General features: G+C 47.5%; 1 protein-coding gene across 1 annotated transcript in view; it reads right to left on the bottom strand.

The window, feature by feature from the left end:
* The window catches only part of LOC126203288 (serine/threonine-protein kinase BRSK2), a 195,958-nt gene that overhangs the window by 78,709 nt on the left and 96,970 nt on the right, over positions 1 to 20,279 (bottom strand). The window contains exons 9-10 of the mRNA XM_049937545.1: positions 6,959 to 7,230; positions 349 to 492 (exon numbers count right to left, since the gene is read on the bottom strand). Of these exons, the coding sequence (XP_049793502.1) occupies positions 349 to 492; positions 6,959 to 7,230 (416 nt within the window). The remainder of the gene's footprint in view (positions 1 to 348; positions 493 to 6,958; positions 7,231 to 20,279) is intronic.

Below are 20,279 nucleotides of genomic sequence, written 5' to 3'. Positions count from 1 at the left end.
TATTTATAAGCTATATATCATGACCTCTTTAAATAATCAGAAAATTTTATTATGAACTGAGAAAACAGGTATAAAAGAGAGACAAAACAGTACAGAAGTAACTCTGAACAATGAAGACATAATTTACCTTTCTGAAGTATTTCTTAGAGTCACTGTTTACCAGACAGTGCTTATTTTTTACCATCTTCCATTTTCAATTTGTTCTAACAATCATGCAAAATAATTTAGATGCAAAATCCATTGTATCATATTACTGGTCTGTTTGGTCTATGCACTTTTGCTACATATATCATTTTCTTGAACCTTGTCTGCATCTTTTACTTGTACAGATAATCCAACTCTACTTACTTTGCAATTTCCGCCGGTGGAACCTAGGACTCCCAAGAAAACTATTTTTTATTGTTGTAAGCCTAGATCTCCAGTGATGGCCTGTTGTACTTGTATGTGGTGATCCAGGTGGGGTACAAGGTGCCACATTCACAGTGCTCAGACCTGCTAACATAAGGGTAACAATATCATTAGTAAAATGAAAAGCTATGCATAGGAAACACAACATTTTGGGGTTTCAAAATTGGGACAAAATGCATGACATAGTACACTCATAAAAGTAGATTATGTACACTATCAGATCCATTCAACACCTTTACGATCACTTTTACACTGCTGAGGATGCTTTCAATGAGCTGTCTCAAAGTCTATGGAGGAGTGGCAGTCAGTTTTCCTGTAGAGCTGAAACCAGAGAAAATAATGATGTTGGATTCCAGGGTCTTGACTGAAATTGATCTCATAGCTCATACCAAAGGTCTTCTATTGGGTTCAAGTCAGGCCAATACATTTCAGGAATGTTATTGTTCACAAAGCATTCCATCATGGATGCCACTTTATCGCAAAGTGGTATTTGTTGCTGATACAAACAATTACCATCTCTCAATTTTTTATTTAGTGGATGCAGTACACAGTGCTGTAAAATATGTTAATATCCTCCCATATTTAGTGTTTTCTTAAACACAACAAAGGGACTACACTCTAACCTTACGAAATACTCCCACATAGTAACACCACCTTCTCCATACTTCATTATTGGCATTCGCCAAGCCAAACCCATCCATTGGATTACCAAAGGTACAGCATGAGTCATCATTCCAAATCATTTGTTTCCAGCCATCCATCCAGTGGTTTCAATCTTTACACCACCTCAAGCATCACTTAGCACTACCTACAGAAATGTATGGCTTATGAGGGGCTGCTCAACAATTGTACCCTGTTCTTTTCAATTCCCTTTGCACAGTCACTGTGCTAGCTGGACTGCTGACAGTACTTTGGAACATACAAGTGATTATTTATGCTGATTTCATGCAGTTTTTTTACAACTATCCTCCTCAATACTTGATGATCCCTGTCTGTCAGTGCATGAGGTCTTCCTGGTCTTGATTTAGTTGTGGCTGTTCCTTCATGTTTCCAGTTCACAATCACATCATTAGCCACCAAGTTGGGCAGCTTTGTGAGGGTTAAAATATCTCTGATGTATTTGTTATTCAGGTGGAATCCAATGACTATTCTACATTCGACGTCATTGCACTCTCCTGACCAACCCAATTTGCTGTTACTGCTTCTCTACTGACAACGCAATACTCCTCGCTTCTTTTTATACTGATGGGTGCATCTCTTGTGCCCTCCGCCACACACCGTTGGGTGGCTTGTGGAGTATAAATGTAGATGTAGATGTAGATCTAGTGGTCAGTTCTGCATTACAAAGTTCTGGATACTTTTGATCAGATACACATCTTACCATATTATTTGAATGGTACATGATATTTGAACTTTTTGCACAATACCTTGGCTGAACTTCTGTAGGACGTTCATTTGCAACTGCACATTAGTTTGTGTTTTGAGAATGATGGTTCTCTAGTGCTCTTTGATTCTTTGAACACCAGGCCAAACATATCTCACAGACAACTTTACACACAGAGTGATTATAAGGGTTTGCCTAGCCCTTTGCCTCTGTGCTCTGCTGATCACCCCTCTTTACTTTTCTCTGTCATTATGTTAAGTCCCTGGTGTATTCAACACTAGTAAGAATACGAGAGAAGGAAAGTTGCTACTCACCACATAGCGGAGATGCTGAGTCGCGACAGGCACAATAAAAAAATTTCCACAATCATAGCTTTTGGCCATGAAGGCATTTGTCAGTACACTCACACACACACACACACACACACACACACACACACACTCTCACACACACACAAGTGCAACTTGCACACACGTATGCTGTCTCAGAGAGCTGAAACTACACTGCAAGCAGCAGCACCAGTGCATGATGGGAGTGGCGACTGGGTAGGGGTTAGGAGGAGGCTGGGGTGGGGAGGGGAAGCAATAGTATGGTGGGAGTGGCGGACAGTCAAGTGTTGCAGTTTAAACAGAGGGCAGGAGAGAAGGTGTGGAGGGGGGAGGGGGTAAGTAGCAGAAATAAGAGAAATAAAAGAAATTAAAAGACTGAGTGTGGTGTGAAATAACGGCCGTGTAGTGCTGGAATGGGAACAGGAAGGGGGCTGGATGGGTGAGGATGCTGACTAACGAAGATGGAGACAAGGGGGATTACGGGAATGTAGGATGTATTGCAGGGAAAGTTCCCACCTGTGCAATTCAGAAAAGCTGGTGTTGGTGGGAAGGATCCATATGGCACAGGCTTTGAAGCAGTCACTGAGATGAGGGGTACCATGTTTGGCGGCATGTTCAGCTACAGGGTGGTCCACTCATTTTTTGGCCACAGTTTGTTGGTGGCCATTCATGCAGACAGACAGCTTGTTGGTTGTCATGCCCACATAGAATGCAGCACAGAGGTTGCAGCTTAGCTTGTAAATCACATGACTGGTTTCACAGGTAGCCCTGCCTTTGATGGGATACGTGATGTTAGTGACCGAACAGGAGTAGGTGGTGGTAGGAGGATGTATGGGACAGGTCTTGCATCTAGGTCTATTACAGGGGTATCAGCCATGAGGTAAGGGATTGGGAGCAGGGGTTGTATAAGGATGGACGAGTATACTGTGTAGGTTCGGTGGACGGCGGAATACCACAGTAGGAGGGGTGGGAACGATAGTGGGTAGGACATTTCTCATTTCAGGGCACGACGAGAGGTAATCGAAACCCTGGCAGAGAATGTAATTTAGTTGCTCCAGTCCCAGATGGTACTGAGTTACAAGGGGATTGCTCCTCTGTGGCCGGACTGTGGTACTTTGGGAGGTGGTGGGAGACTGGAAAGATAAGGCACAGTAGATTTGTTTTTGTACAAGGATGGGAGGATAATTACGGTCAGTGAAGGCTTCAGTGAGACCCTCGGTATATTTAGAGAGGGACTGCTCGTCACTGCAGATGCAATGACAACGGGTGGCTAGGCTGTACGGAAGGGAATTCTTGGTATGAAACGGGTGGCAGCAGTCGAAGTGGACGTATTGCTGGTGGTTAGTAGGTTTGATATGGATGGAGGTACTGATGTAGCCAACTCTGAGGTGGAGGTCAACATCTAGGAAGGTGGCTTGTTGGGTTGAGTAGGACCAGGTGAAGCAAATGGAGGAGAAGTTGTTGAGGTTCTGGAGGAATGTGAATAAGGTGTCCTCACCTTCAATCCATATAGCTAAGATGACATAAATGAATCTGAACCAGGTGAGGAGTTTAGGATTCTGGGTTTTTAGGAAGGATTCCTCTAGATGGCTCATGAATAGGTTAGCAAAGGATGGTGCCATGTGGGTGCCCATAGCCGTACCGTGGATTTGTTTTTAGGTAATGCCTTCAAAGGAGAAGTAATTGTGGGTGAGGATATAGCTATTTCTCTTTTCTCCAAAGGTTTATTTAATTTTTCTGTCTGCAGCATCTATCTTTTCCATAGTCATGCCTCCTTCTACATCATTGCTTTTCTCTGCAGCCATTCCTTCAGATCTTGCACTTTTTTTAGAAGCTTGTATTTGCTTTCACCTGCTTCATATGAGGCAGTGTTATATTTTCTCCTTTCAACAGTTAAATTCAGTATCACATGTGCTAGCCAAGGATTTATACGAGAAATTTTCTTTTTGCCTATTTGATTCGTTGCTGCCTTCACTATCTCATCTCTCAAAGCCACACATTTGCCTTCTATTGTTTAACTTTCCCCTGCTTCAGTAAATTGCTCCTCAGTACTCTCGATCAGTAACTGACTCTATCAATTTAGCCAGGTCTCATCTTACAGCTTAAAATCTGGTTTCAAAATCTCTGCCTTATCACTGTAAAAGCTATTTGAAACATTCTGGCATCTCCAGGTCTCTTCCACATAGATAATCTTCTACTATGGGCATCAAACCCAGTGTTTGCAATGTTTAAATTGTGGTCCATGTGAAATTCTACCAAGCAGCTTCCTCTTTCATTCCTTTCCCCAAGGCCACATTCTCCTACACTTTTTCCTCTCATTTTTTACTATTGCATTATAGTCCTCCATCACAATGGATTTTTCTTCTTCCTTACCAGTCTGAGTAACTCATTTTATCTCCTCACATATTCTTTCAATATGTTAATCACTTGCAGAACTGACACATGTATATATTTGTCCACTGTTGGAATCTTGGCTTTGGTTCTATATTGGCTATAGTAATACATTAACTATTCTAGTCATAGTGCATTGTTCTGCAAAAGTTAAGGATGAGCTAGATAAAGTAACACACCATGTGGTGGATATGAATGAAAGTTTGGGAGCATGTTGCCAGAAGTCTCCCAGTCATGAACACAAAGTTGGATGACATCTGGTGTGAGACCAGCATGTCTGTAGCACCAGATAGGATTGGTCCCACAACACAAGACAGTTGAAGGAATGGGAAATGCCACTGTGTATGATTCAGTGAGCAATACTGTGCCCTGTGGTCGTGTTCTTCACTACAACACAGCCAGAGACAATGTTTGGATTCACACAGGGAAGAATCATTGGAAAATGGGAAGATTGACTAAGTGTGATGAGTGCAGCCCAGGAGTTTGGTACTGCTCACATTGTTGTTCACATGCATGGGGAGCATTCCCAACCACAAACAAGGTGAGGAAGTAGTCAACCATGGTCAATAACAGCAGCAGATGATGGCGACATTGTGCAACGGGCAAGATGGCACTCACATCAAACAGCGAGTGCAACTGTAGGGACATTCAATTGGACAGCAAGGGATGCAATCTCATGCTCCACATTGACAAGGCAACTGTATGGGAGTGCTCTCTCTGTCTGACAACCAGTACATTGTGTTCTGTTGACACCTACACAGCAGCAGCACCATTAGCAGTGTGCCAAGAGCGTAAGGACTGGACCAACAAGGAGTGGGACTGAATGTTTTTCTTGGATGAGAGCAGGTCCAGGCTGAGTAGTGATTCTGGACATATCCTCATATGGTAAGAGGTGAGAATGTATAATGAACCCAGAAAAATTGTCAAACATGATTGTTCTGGTGGCCCAGCTGTTATGGTGTGGGAAGGCATAATGTTGCTTGGGCATACTGACCTCCAGTCACCAGTCAGTATTACTGTACACTGTACCCCTTCCCCTTTTAGGAGTGTGTTCAGCCCTGACTTCATTTTTAAGTATGACAACGTGTAACTGCATTGAACAGCACAGGTGGAGGAGCTTCTGGGATGACAGGATATTTTCTAAATAAACTAACCTTTCCATTTCCCCAATGTAAGTCTCTTCAAGCACATTTGGAATGCATTGGTGAGACATATTACAGCTCGTCCACATGCAATGACCACCATCCAGCAGTTGTCAACTGAATTGGTGGAGAAATGGAATGCCCAACCATAAGAACTGCTTACCAACCTTTTGGTCAACAAGGGAGCATGTTGGAGAGCATGCATCACTGTCTGTGGTAGTCACACAGCCTATTAAGAACTATGTCCCACCTTTTGTAATGTCCAGGGGATGATCATAAATCACAGTGACTTCAAGGTAGTTACTGCCTTTGAATGAAATGTTCATTGTATATTTTTTCACTTACTTTCTGTACTATACTGTAGGAGTTCTTTTCATATATGGTCCAAGTTCTATCAAGTTATATTACTTGGCAGTGACACATCATGCAAAAGTTATTTTCATCCTTAAGTTTTGTAGACACCATTGAATTCCACTGGTATTCTTATTTTCTTATTTTTTTATTAGATCTATTCTCATTACCCCTATTTGATTTTGTGTTGATAATCCTATATTCACATATCCAGAAATCACTAATTCCCACTACATTTTACTTCAACATATACATTTTTCTTTCCAAGTTCTCTAACCCATCTACCCAAGTAAGGTGTCTAACATACTTCATTCGGTAAAGTAGAATGCCACATTTGAGAGCAGCAGACAGAAAAGTTATAGGGGGAAACAGAGATTGGAATATACCCAACAAATAATGGAGAACACTGGGTGTAAGTGCTACTTTGATATAGAGACTGGTGCAGGAGAGAAAACTGTGGCACGTCACATCATACCAGTCGGAAGGCCGATATTAAAAGAAAAGGTGTATTAGATTTTTGGCTGATATTATTTGCGTCTGGTGCATTCAATGTAAGTGCAATGTCAGTTGACTGAAGAAAACTCAGAAATGAATAATTATTTTTTTTACTGATGTCAGAAATTTTTGAGTAGTAGGAGAGATACCCTTATTGTTCCATGGCATAAAATGTCAGTACGTTAGCATCCTGAATTTTTGATAATCCAGTATAGACTTAATCCATGACTTAAAGCCATTTTATATTCCAAGCAGTGCAAAATATTAGTAATATGAATATACTACTTGAGCTACGTATGTTTCAATAAAGTGACATATTTTGAGGTGTGGATATCATGGTTGAATATCATTACACTGCATATAAACAGAGAAACATGGTCCATGAGGTCAGCCATTACTGCAAATAATTTACACCATTTTTCCTCATTGTTGCATACTGAAGAAAAGGCATGACTTACCAGCTGAAGCATCTGTATTGATTTCAGGCGTCCCACCACTGCTATTGGCTCTCTGATGATGGGGTGATGGTGGAGCTAAACCAACAGGTCGGTAATGGTGATGATGGTGATGGTGTGCAGATGCTGCCCTCTGTGGGCCAGGAGATAGGTTGCCAGGTGACACATTATTGAGGCCTGCATGTAGTGTTGCAACTGGTGAGGTCACCTGGTGGTTGCCAGTTGAATGAACACTTGCTGGTGATCGCCTGCTGTGGTGCCTGGTAGATCCAGAGCTGGCAGAAAGTTCTCTTTTCAGTATGGTTATTGATGCAACACTTTTCATTAACTATAAATAATTGAGTATTTTCAAAATAGAACTGTTAATTTATGTGGATCATTTTGACTCATATAATATTAGTATCAGATATAAAAGTAAATTGTTTATTGTGTGTTGTAATCTGTAATTGGATATGTATCAATAATAGTTACATATATTTGGTTTTTAAATAAAATAGCACCTGTGTGTGTGTATTAGTGCAACAGGATGATGCACTCTGGTGTGGAACATGTGCACAAACAAAATACTTACAAGTCAAGTCACCACAAAGTTATGTACGTATGATGTCCAATACAATGTATGCTCATAATCTTAAAGGAAAAATTCATCTTGTTCCAGAAAATTAAATGGCCCAGAGGATAAAACATTTCTGACCTTCAGAAAATATTTAAAGGGTAATTGCTAAAAATTAGCTTATGTTTACCACATTTGCTTTGATTGCCCTCATTCATTGTCTTGTTTAGTTGTCCATGACTAGACTGTGATTTCTAAGCCAATTTCATAAAAAGTCCTACTTATTCCTCATTTTTACTTCTTTCATTTGCAAACCAAACACCAAAGGTTTTGAAAGTTAATCATATTAAATTGTTAAGGCTTTTGTGGCCACTTGTTGACAAACTGCCTATTGGCTTCTGTCTTGGCTTCTACGGCCGACGTTCATATGATGATTTTACTGATGTTTCACCAGCATGAGTGGTTGACATTGTCAAAGCTTCACCCTCCACTGCTGGTGGTGAACTGGAGCCAAGCTTGCGGCCGCAGACTATTTGTACCTGGTGCGCCAATGTCCGAGGGCTTCTCCGCAGTCATTTCCATTGCAGTTCTCCTCTTGCCACCTGTGACAGTCATTCGATCAAGTATGGGAAGCCAGGATCCGTTTACCTTAAGGCTTTCCTCCTTCTTGTTGAAGCTGTTTGGGTGTTTTTGTATTTCTACAGCTTCTCTGAACAAGCGGGTGCGATAGTGCTTCTCTACAGCTAGAACTTCATTGTCAGCAAATTTTATTACGTGGTCCATCGGACTCAGTGTGTGCTCTGCCACAGCCAATTTCTCCACTTGCCCCAACCTGCAATGTCGCTTATGTTCTTTGATCCTGGTGTTGATTGATTGTCCAGTCATTCCGACATAAACTTTACCGCATGTGCATGGTATATTGTATATTCCCAACATTGCAAGTGGGTCCCTTTTCTCCTTTGTCGATCTAAGACACTCTTTGATCTTCCTTACACCATGAAACTTCCTGGCAGATTAAAACTGTGTGCCCGACCGAGACTCGAACTCGGGACCTTTGCCTTTCGCGGGCAAGTGCTCTACCAACTGAGCTACCGAAGCACGACTCACGCCCGGTACTCACAGCTTTACTTCTGCCAGTACCTCGTCTCCTACCTTCCAAACTTTACAGAAGCTCTCCTGCGAACCTTGCAGAACTAGCACTCCTGAAAGAAAGGATATTGCGGAGACATGGCTTAGCCACAGCCTGGGGGATGTTTCCAGAATGAGATTTTCACTCTGCAGCGGAGTGTGCGCTGATATGAAACTTCCTGGCAGATTAAAACTGTGTGCCCGACCGAGACTCGAACTCGGGACCTTTGCCTTTCGCGGGCAAGTGCTCTACCAACTGAGCTACCGAAGCACGACTCACGCCCGGTACTCACAGCTTTACTTCTGCCAGTACCTCGTCTCCTACCTTCCAAACTTTACAGAAGCTCTCCTGCGAACCTTGCAGAACTAGCACTCCTGAAAGAAAGGATATTGCGGAGACATGGCTTAGCCACAGCCTGGGGGATGTTTCCAGAATGAGATTTTCACTCTGCAGCGGAGTGTGCGCTGATATGAAACTTCCTGGCAGATTAAAACTGTGTGCCCGACCGAGACTCGAACTCGGGACCTTTGCCTTTCGCGGGCAAGTGCTCTACCAACTGAGCTACCGAAGCACGACTCACGCCCGGTACTCACAGCTTTACTTCTGCCAGTACCTCGTCTCCTACCTTCCAAACTTTACAGAAGCTCTCCTGCGAACCTTGCAGAACTAGCACTCCTGAAAGAAAGGATATTGCGGAGACATGGCTTAGCCACAGCCTGGGGGATGTTTCCAGAATGAGATTTTCACTCTGCAGCGGAGTGTGCGCTGATATGAAACTTCCTGGCAGATTAAAACTGTGTGCCCGACCGAGACTCGAACTCGGGACCTTTGCCTTTCGCGGGCAAGTGCTCTACCAACTGAGCTACCGAAGCACGACTCACGCCCGGTACTCACAGCTTTACTTCTGCCAGTACCTCGTCTCCTACCTTCCAAACTTTACAGAAGCTCTCCTGCGAACCTTGCAGAACTAGCACTCCTGAAAGAAAGGATATTGCGGAGACATGGCTTAGCCACAGCCTGGGGGATGTTTCCAGAATGAGATTTTCACTCTGCAGCGGAGTGTGCGCTGATATGAAACTTCCTGGCAGATTAAAACTGTGTGCCCGACCGAGACTCGAACTCGGGACCTTTGCCTTTCGCGGGCAAGTGCTCTACCAACTGAGCTACCGAAGCACGACTCACGCCCGGTACTCACAGCTTTACTTCTGCCAGTACCTCGTCTCCTACCTTCCAAACTTTACAGAAGCTCTCCTGCGAACCTTGCAGAACTAGCACTCCTGAAAGAAAGGATATTGCGGAGACATGGCTTAGCCACAGCCTGGGGGATGTTTCCAGAATGAGATTTTCACTCTGCAGCGGAGTGTGCGCTGATATGAAACTTCCTGGCAGATTAAAACTGTGTGCCCGACCGAGACTCGAACTCGGGACCTTTGCCTTTCGCGGGCAAGTGCTCTACCAACTGAGCTACCGAAGCACGACTCACGCCCGGCACTCACAGCTTTACTTCTGCCAGTACCTCGTCTCCTACCTTCCAAACTTTACAGAAGCTCTCCTGCGAACCTTGCAGAACTAGCACTCCTGAAAGAAAGGATATTGCGGAGACATGGCTTAGCCACAGCCTGGGGGATGTTTCCAGAATGAGATTTTCACTCTGCAGCGGAGTGTGCGCTGATATGAAACTTCCTGGCAGATTAAAACTGTGTGCCCGACCGAGACTCGAACTCGGGACCTTTGCTTTCGCGGGCAAGTGCTCTACCAACTGAGCTACCGAAGCACGACTCACGCCCGGTACTCACAGCTTTACTTCTGCCAGTACCTCGTCTCCTACCTTCCAAACTTTACAGAAGCTCTCCTGCGAACCTTGCAGAACTAGCACTCCTGAAAGAAAGGATATTGCGGAGACATGGCTTAGCCACAGCCTGGGGGATGTTTCCAGAATGAGATTTTCACTCTGCAGCGGAGTGTGCGCTGATATGAAACTTCCTGGCAGATTAAAACTGTGTGCCCGACCGAGACTCGAACTCGGGACCTTTGCCTTTCGCGGGCAAGTGCTCTACCAACTGAGCTACCGAAGCACGACTCACGCCCGGTACTCACAGCTTTACTTCTGCCAGTACCTCGTCTCCTACCTTCCAAACTTTACAGAAGCTCTCCTGCGAACCTTGCAGAACTAGCACTCCTGAAAGAAAGGATATTGCGGAGACATGGCTTAGCCACAGCCTGGGGGATGTTTCCAGAATGAGATTTTCACTCTGCAGCGGAGTGTGCACTGATATGAAACTTCCTGGCAGATTAAAACTGTGTGCCCGACCGAGACTCGAACTCGGGACCTTTGCCTTTCGCGGGCAAGTGCTCTACCAACTGAGCTACCGAAGCACGACTCACGCCCGGTACTCACAGCTTTACTTCTGCCAGTACCTCGTCTCCTACCTTCCAAACTTTACAGAAGCTCTCCTGCGAACCTTGCAGAACTAGCACTCCTGAAAGAAAGGATATTGCGGAGACATGGCTTAGCCACAGCCTGGGGGATGTTTCCAGAATGAGATTTTCACTCTGCAGCGGAGTGTGCGCTGATATGAAACTTCCTGGCAGATTAAAACTGTGTGCCCGACCGAGACTCGAACTCGGGACCTTTGCCTTTCGCGGGCAAGTGCTCTACCAACTGAGCTACCGAAGCACGACTCACGCCCGGTACTCACAGCTTTACTTCTGCCAGTACCTCGTCTCCTACCTTCCAAACTTTACAGAAGCTCTCCTGCGAACCTTGCAGAACTAGCACTCCTGAAAGAAAGGATATTGCGGAGACATGGCTTAGCCACAGCCTGGGGGATGTTTCCAGAATGAGATTTTCACTCTGCAGCGGAGTGTGCGCTGATATGAAACTTCCTGGCAGATTAAAACTGTGTGCCCGACCGAGACTCGAACTCGGGACCTTTGCCTTTCGCGGGCAAGTGCTCTACCAACTGAGCTACCGAAGCACGACTCACGCCCGGTACTCACAGCTTTACTTCTGCCAGTACCTCGTCTCCTACCTTCCAAACTTTACAGAAGCTCTCCTGCGAACCTTGCAGAACTAGCACTCCTGAAAGAAAGGATATTGCGGAGACATGGCTTAGCCACAGCCTGGGGGATGTTTCCAGAATGAGATTTTCACTCTGCAGCGGAGTGTGCGCTGATATGAAACTTCCTGGCAGATTAAAACTGTGTGCCCGACCGAGACTCGAACTCGGGACCTTTGCCTTTCGCGGGCAAGTGCTCTACCAACTGAGCTACCGAAGCACGACTCACGCCCGGTACTCACAGCTTTACTTCTGCCAGTACCTCGTCTCCTACCTTCCAAACTTTACAGAAGCTCTCCTGCGAACCTTGCAGAACTAGCACTCCTGAAAGAAAGGATATTGCGGAGACATGGCTTAGCCACAGCCTGGGGGATGTTTCCAGAATGAGATTTTCACTCTGCAGCGGAGTGTGCGCTGATATGAAACTTCCTGGCAGATTAAAACTGTGTGCCCGACCGAGACTCGAACTCGGGACCTTTGCCTTTCGCGGGCAAGTGCTCTACCAACTGAGCTACCGAAGCACGACTCACGCCCGGTACTCACAGCTTTACTTCTGCCAGTACCTCGTCTCCTACCTTCCAAACTTTACAGAAGCTCTCCTGCGAACCTTGCAGAACTAGCACTCCTGAAAGAAAGGATATTGCGGAGACATGGCTTAGCCACAGCCTGGGGGATGTTTCCAGAATGAGATTTTCACTCTGCAGCGGAGTGTGCGCTGATATGAAACTTCCTGGCAGATTAAAACTGTGTGCCCGACCGAGACTCGAACTCGGGACCTTTGCCTTTCGCGGGCAAGTGCTCTACCAACTGAGCTACCGAAGCACGACTCACGCCCGGTACTCACAGCTTTACTTCTGCCAGTACCTCGTCTCCTACCTTCCAAACTTTACAGAAGCTCTCCTGCGAACCTTGCAGAACTAGCACTCCTGAAAGAAAGGATATTGCGGAGACATGGCTTAGCCACAGCCTGGGGGATGTTTCCAGAATGAGATTTTCACTCTGCAGCGGAGTGTGCACTGATATGAAACTTCCTGGCAGATTAAAACTGTGTGCCCGACCGAGACTCGAACTCGGGACCTTTGCCTTTCGCGGGCAAGTGCTCTACCAACTGAGCTACCGAAGCACGACTCACGCCCGGTACTCACAGCTTTACTTCTGCCAGTACCTCGTCTCCTACCTTCCAAACTTTACAGAAGCTCTCCTGCGAACCTTGCAGAACTAGCACTCCTGAAAGAAAGGATATTGCGGAGACATGGCTTAGCCACAGCCTGGGGGATGTTTCCAGAATGAGATTTTCACTCTGCAGCGGAGTGTGCGCTGATATGAAACTTCCTGGCAGATTAAAACTGTGTGCCCGACCGAGACTCGAACTCGGGACCTTTGCCTTTCGCGGGCAAGTGCTCTACCAACTGAGCTACCGAAGCACGACTCACGCCCGGTACTCACAGCTTTACTTCTGCCAGTACCTCGTCTCCTACCTTCCAAACTTTACAGAAGCTCTCCTGCGAACCTTGCAGAACTAGCACTCCTGAAAGAAAGGATATTGCGGAGACATGGCTTAGCCACAGCCTGGGGGATGTTTCCAGAATGAGATTTTCACTCTGCAGTGGAGTGTGCACTGATATGAAACTTCCTGGCAGATTAAAACTGTGTGCCCGACCGAGACTCGAACTCGGGACCTTTGCCTTTCGCGGGCAAGTGCTCTACCAACTGAGCTACCGAAGCACGACTCACGCCCGGTACTCACAGCTTTACTTCTGCCAGTACCTCGTCTCCTACCTTCCAAACTTTACAGAAGCTCTCCTGCGAACCTTGCAGAACTAGCACTCCTGAAAGAAAGGATATTGCGGAGACATGGCTTAGCCACAGCCTGGGGGATGTTTCCAGAATGAGATTTTCACTCTGCAGCGGAGTGTGCGCTGATATGAAACTTCCTGGCAGATTAAAACTGTGTGCCCGACCGAGACTCGAACTCGGGACCTTTGCCTTTCGCGGGCAAGTGCTCTACCAACTGAGCTACCGAAGCACGACTCACGCCCGGTACTCACAGCTTTACTTCTGCCAGTACCTCGTCTCCTACCTTCCAAACTTTACAGAAGCTCTCCTGCGAACCTTGCAGAACTAGCACTCCTGAAAGAAAGGATATTGCGGAGACATGGCTTAGCCACAGCCTGGGGGATGTTTCCAGAATGAGATTTTCACTCTGCAGCGGAGTGTGCGCTGATATGAAACTTCCTGGCAGATTAAAACTGTGTGCCCGACCGAGACTCGAACTCGGGACCTTTGCCTTTCGCGGGCAAGTGCTCTACCAACTGAGCTACCGAAGCACGACTCACGCCCGGTACTCACAGCTTTACTTCTGCCAGTACCTCGTCTCCTACCTTCCAAACTTTACAGAAGCTCTCCTGCGAACCTTGCAGAACTAGCACTCCTGAAAGAAAGGATATTGCGGAGACATGGCTTAGCCACAGCCTGGGGGATGTTTCCAGAATGAGATTTTCACTCTGCAGCGGAGTGTGCGCTGATATGAAACTTCCTGGCAGATTAAAACTGTGTGCCCGACCGAGACTCGAACTCGGGACCTTTGCCTTTCGCGGGCAAGTGCTCTACCAACTGAGCTACCGAAGCACGACTCACGCCCGGTACTCACAGCCTTACTTCTGCCAGTACCTCGTCTCCTACCTTCCAAACTTTACAGAAGCTCTCCTGCGAACCTTGCAGAACTAGCACTCCTGAAAGAAAGGATATTGCGGAGACATGGCTTAGCCACAGCCTGGGGGATGTTTCCAGAATGAGATTTTCACTCTGCAGCGGAGTGTGCGCTGATATGAAACTTCCTGGCAGATTAAAACTGTGTGCCCGACCGAGACTCGAACTCGGGACCTTTGCCTTTCGCGGGCAAGTGCTCTACCAACTGAGCTACCGAAGCACGACTCACGCCCGGTACTCACAGCTTTACTTCTGCCAGTACCTCGTCTCCTACCTTCCAAACTTTACAGAAGCTCTCCTGCGAACCTTGCAGAACTAGCACTCCTGAAAGAAAGGATATTGCGGAGACATGGCTTAGCCACAGCCTGGGGGATGTTTCCAGAATGAGATTTTCACTCTGCAGCGGAGTGTGCGCTGATATGAAACTTCCTGGCAGATTAAAACTGTGTGCCCGACCGAGACTCGAACTCGGGACCTTTGCCTTTCGCGGGCAAGTGCTCTACCAACTGAGCTACCGAAGCACGACTCACGCCCGGCACTCACAGCTTTACTTCTGCCAGTACCTCGTCTCCTACCTTCCAAACTTTACAGAAGCTCTCCTGCGAACCTTGCAGAACTAGCACTCCTGAAAGAAAGGATATTGCGGAGACATGGCTTAGCCACAGCCTGGGGGATGTTTCCAGAATGAGATTTTCACTCTGCAGCGGAGTGTGCGCTGATATGAAACTTCCTGGCAGATTAAAACTGTGTGCCCGACCGAGACTCGAACTCGGGACCTTTGCCTTTCGCGGGCAAGTGCTCTACCAACTGAGCTACCGAAGCACGACTCACGCCCGGTACTCACAGCTTTACTTCTGCCAGTACCTCGTCTCCTACCTTCCAAACTTTACAGAAGCTCTCCTGCGAACCTTGCAGAACTAGCACTCCTGAAAGAAAGGATATTGCGGAGACATGGCTTAGCCACAGCCTGGGGGATGTTTCCAGAATGAGATTTTCACTCTGCAGCGGAGTGTGCGCTGATATGAAACTTCCTGGCAGATTAAAACTGTGTGCCCGACCGAGACTCGAACTCGGGACCTTTGCCTTTCGCGGGCAAGTGCTCTACCAACTGAGCTACCGAAGCACGACTCACGCCCGGTACTCACAGCTTTACTTCTGCCAGTACCTCGTCTCCTACCTTCCAAACTTTACAGAAGCTCTCCTGCGAACCTTGCAGAACTAGCACTCCTGAAAGAAAGGATATTGCGGAGACATGGCTTAGCCACAGCCTGGGGGATGTTTCCAGAATGAGATTTTCACTCTGCAGCGGAGTGTGCACTGATATGAAACTTCCTGGCAGATTAAAACTGTGTGCCCGACCGAGACTCGAACTCGGGACCTTTGCCTTTCGCGGGCAAGTGCTCTACCAACTGAGCTACCGAAGCACGACTCACGCCCGGTACTCACAGCTTTACTTCTGCCAGTACCTCGTCTCCTACCTTCCAAACTTTACAGAAGCTCTCCTGCGAACCTTGCAGAACTAGCACTCCTGAAAGAAAGGATATTGCGGAGACATGGCTTAGCCACAGCCTGGGGGATGTTTCCAGAATGAGATTTTCACTCTGCAGCGGAGTGTGCGCTGATATGAAACTTCCTGGCAGATTAAAACTGTGTGCCCGACCGAGACTCGAACTCGGGACCTTTGCCTTTCGCGGGCAAGTGCTCTACCAACTGAGCTACCGAAGCACGACTCACGCCCGGTACTCACAGCTTTACTTCTGCCAGTACCTCGTCTCCTACCTTCCAAACTTTACAGAAGCTCTCCTGCGAACCTTGCAGAACTAGCACTCCTGAAAGAAAGGATATTGCGGAGACATGGCTTAGCCACAGCCTGGGGGATGTTTCCAGAATGAGATTTTCACTCTGCAGCGGAGTGTGCGCTGATATGAAACTTCCTGGCAGATTAAAACTGTGTGCCCGACCGAGACTCGAACTCGGGACCTTTGCCTTTCGCGGGCAAGTGCTCTACCAACTGAGCTACCGAAGCACGACTCACGCCCGGTACTCACAGCTTTACTTCTGCCAGTACCTCGTCTCCTACCTTCCAAACTTTACAGAAGCTCTCCTGCGAACCTTGCAGAACTAGCACTCCTGAAAGAAAGGATATTGCGGAGACATGGCTTAGCCACAGCCTGGGGGATGTTTCCAGAATGAGATTTTCACTCTGCAGCGGAGTGTGCGCTGATATGAAACTTCCTGGCAGATTAAAACTGTGTGCCCGACCGAGACTCGAACTCGGGACCTTTGCCTTTCGCGGGCAAGTGCTCTACCAACTGAGCTACCGAAGCACGACTCACGCCCGGTACTCACAGCTTTACTTCTGCCAGTACCTCGTCTCCTACCTTCCAAACTTTACAGAAGCTCTCCTGCGAACCTTGCAGAACTAGCACTCCTGAAAGAAAGGATATTGCGGAGACATGGCTTAGCCACAGCCTGGGGGATGTTTCCAGAATGAGATTTTCACTCTGCAGCGGAGTGTGCGCTGATATGAAACTTCCTGGCAGATTAAAACTGTGTGCCCGACCGAGACTCGAACTCGGGACCTTTGCCTTTCGCGGGCAAGTGCTCTACCAACTGAGCTACCGAAGCACGACTCACGCCCGGTACTCACAGCTTTACTTCTGCCAGTACCTCGTCTCCTACCTTCCAAACTTTACAGAAGCTCTCCTGCGAACCTTGCAGAACTAGCACTCCTGAAAGAAAGGATATTGCGGAGACATGGCTTAGCCACAGCCTGGGGGATGTTTCCAGAATGAGATTTTCACTCTGCAGCGGAGTGTGCGCTGATATGAAACTTCCTGGCAGATTAAAACTGTGTGCCCGACCGAGACTCGAACTCGGGACCTTTGCCTTTCGCGGGCAAGTGCTCTACCAACTGAGCTACCGAAGCACGACTCACGCCCGGTACTCACAGCTTTACTTCTGCCAGTACCTCGTCTCCTACCTTCCAAACTTTACAGAAGCTCTCCTGCGAACCTTGCAGAACTAGCACTCCTGAAAGAAAGGATATTGCGGAGACATGGCTTAGCCACAGCCTGGGGGATGTTTCCAGAATGAGATTTTCACTCTGCAGCGGAGTGTGCGCTGATATGAAACTTCCTGGCAGATTAAAACTGTGTGCCCGACCGAGACTCGAACTCGGGACCTTTGCCTTTCGCGGGCAAGTGCTCTACCAACTGAGCTACCGAAGCACGACTCACGCCCGGTACTCACAGCTTTACTTCTGCCAGTACCTCGTCTCCTACCTTCCAAACTTTACAGAAGCTCTCCTGCGAACCTTGCAGAACTAGCACTCCTGAAAGAAAGGATATTGCGGAGACATGGCTTAGCCACAGCCTGGGGGATGTTTCCAGAATGAGATTTTCACTCTGCAGCGGAGTGTGCGCTGATATGAAACTTCCTGGCAGATTAAAACTGTGTGCCCGACCGAGACTCGAACTCGGGACCTTTGCCTTTCGCGGGCAAGTGCTCTACCAACTGAGCTACCGAAGCACGACTCACGCCCGGCACTCACAGCTTTACTTCTGCCAGTACCTCGTCTCCTACCTTCCAAACTTTACAGAAGCTCTCCTGCGAACCTTGCAGAACTAGCACTCCTGAAAGAAAGGATATTGCGGAGACATGGCTTAGCCACAGCCTGGGGGATGTTTCCAGAATGAGATTTTCACTCTGCAGCGGAGTGTGCGCTGATATGAAACTTCCTGGCAGATTAAAACTGTGTGCCCGACCGAGACTCGAACTCGGGACCTTTGCCTTTCGCGGGCAAGTGCTCTACCAACTGAGCTACCGAAGCACGACTCACGCCCGGTACTCACAGCTTTACTTCTGCCAGTACCTCGTCTCCTACCTTCCAAACTTTACAGAAGCTCTCCTGCGAACCTTGCAGAACTAGCACTCCTGAAAGAAAGGATATTGCGGAGACATGGCTTAGCCACAGCCTGGGGGATGTTTCCAGAATGAGATTTTCACTCTGCAGCGGAGTGTGCGCTGATATGAAACTTCCTGGCAGATTAAAACTGTGTGCCCGACCGAGACTCGAACTCGGGACCTTTGCCTTTCGCGGGCAAGTGCTCTACCAACTGAGCTACCGAAGCACGACTCACGCCCGGTACTCACAGCTTTACTTCTGCCAGTACCTCGTCTCCTACCTTCCAAACTTTACAGAAGCTCTCCTGCGAACCTTGCAGAACTAGCACTCCTGAAAGAAAGGATATTGCGGAGACATGGCTTAGCCACAGCCTGGGGGATGTTTCCAGAATGTGATTTTCACTCTGCAGCGGAGTGTGCACTGATATGAAACTTCCTGGCAGATTAAAACTGTGTGCCCGACCGAGACTCGAACTCGGGACCTTTGCCTTTCGCGGGCAAGTGCTCTACCAACTGAGCTACCGAAGCACGACTCACGCCCGGTACTCACAGCTTTACTTCTGCCAGTACCTCGTCTCCTACCTTCCAAACTTTACAGAAGCTCTCCTGCGAACCTTGCAGAACTAGCACTCCTGAAAGAAAGGATATTGCGGAGACATGGCTTAGCCACAGCCTGGGGGATGTTTCCAGAATGAGATTTTCACTCTGCAGCGGAGTGTGCGCTGATATGAAACTTCCTGGCAGATTAAAACTGTGTGCCCGACCGAGACTCGAACTCGGGACCTTTGCCTTTCGCGGGCAAGTGCTCTACCAACTGAGCTACCGAAGCACGACTCACGCCCGGTACTCACAGCTTTACTTCTGCCAGTACCTCGTCTCCTACCTTCCAAACTTTACAGAAGCTCTCCTGCGAACCTTGCAGAACTAGCACTCCTGAAAGAAAGTCTGGAAGGTAGGAGACGAGGTACTGGCAGAAGTAAAGCTGTGAGTACCGGGCGTGAGTCGTGCTTCGGTAGCTCAGTTGGTAGAGCACTTGCCCGCGAAAGGCAAAGGTCCCGAGTTCGAGTCTCGGTCGGGCACACAGTTTTAATCTGCCAGGAAGTTTCATATCAGCGCACACTCCGCTGCAGAGTGAAAATCTCATTCTGGAAACATCCCCCAGGCTGTGGCTAAGCCATGTCTCCGCAATATCCTTTCTTTCAGGAGTGCTAGTTCTGCAAGGTTCGCAGGAGAGCTTCTGTAAAGTTTGGAAGGTAGGAGACGAGGTACTGGCAGAAGTAAAGCTGTGAGTACCGGGTGTGAGTCGTGCTTCGGTAGCTCAGTTGGTAGAGCACTTGCCCGCGAAAGGCAAAGGTCCCGAGTTCGAGTCTCGGTCGGGCACACAGTTTTAATCTGCCAGGAAGTTTCATATCAGCGCACACTCCGCTGCAGAGTGAAAATCTCATTCTGGAAACATCCCCCAGGCTGTGGCTAAGCCATGTCTCCGCAATATCCATTCTTTCAGGAGTGCTAGTTCTGCAAGTTTCGCAGGAGAGCTTCTGTAAAGTTTGGAAGGTAGGAGACGAGGTACTGGCAGAAGTAAAGCTGTGAGTACCAGGCGTGAGTCGTGCTTCGGTAGCTCAGTTGGTAGAGCACTTGCCCGCGAAAGGCAAAGGTCCCGAGTTCGAGTCTCGGTCGGGCACACAGTTTTAATCTGCCAGGAAGTTTCATATCAGCGCACACTCCGCTGCAGAGTGAAAATCTCATTCTTTACACCATGTTTGCACAATATACGGCCGATTACGTCCATCAGTCTGGGAATGTATGGCAGAAAGGCCATACGTGACATTTCTTTTCCTGATTCCTTACTTTGCCGAGTGTTTGGCTCTGTTACACTTCTAATTTAATTTGTGGAGTACCCATTGCTTCTCAGAACACTTTCCAGGTGTTGCATTTCGCGCCTGAAGTGCTGCAGCTCACATATTCATC

Source organism: Schistocerca nitens, chromosome 9 (assembly GCF_023898315.1).
Source record: "Schistocerca nitens isolate TAMUIC-IGC-003100 chromosome 9, iqSchNite1.1, whole genome shotgun sequence".
In the NCBI taxonomy this organism is placed as follows: Eukaryota; Metazoa; Arthropoda; class Insecta; order Orthoptera; family Acrididae; genus Schistocerca; species Schistocerca nitens.
This window is presented reverse-complemented; position numbering and strand designations above follow the sequence as displayed.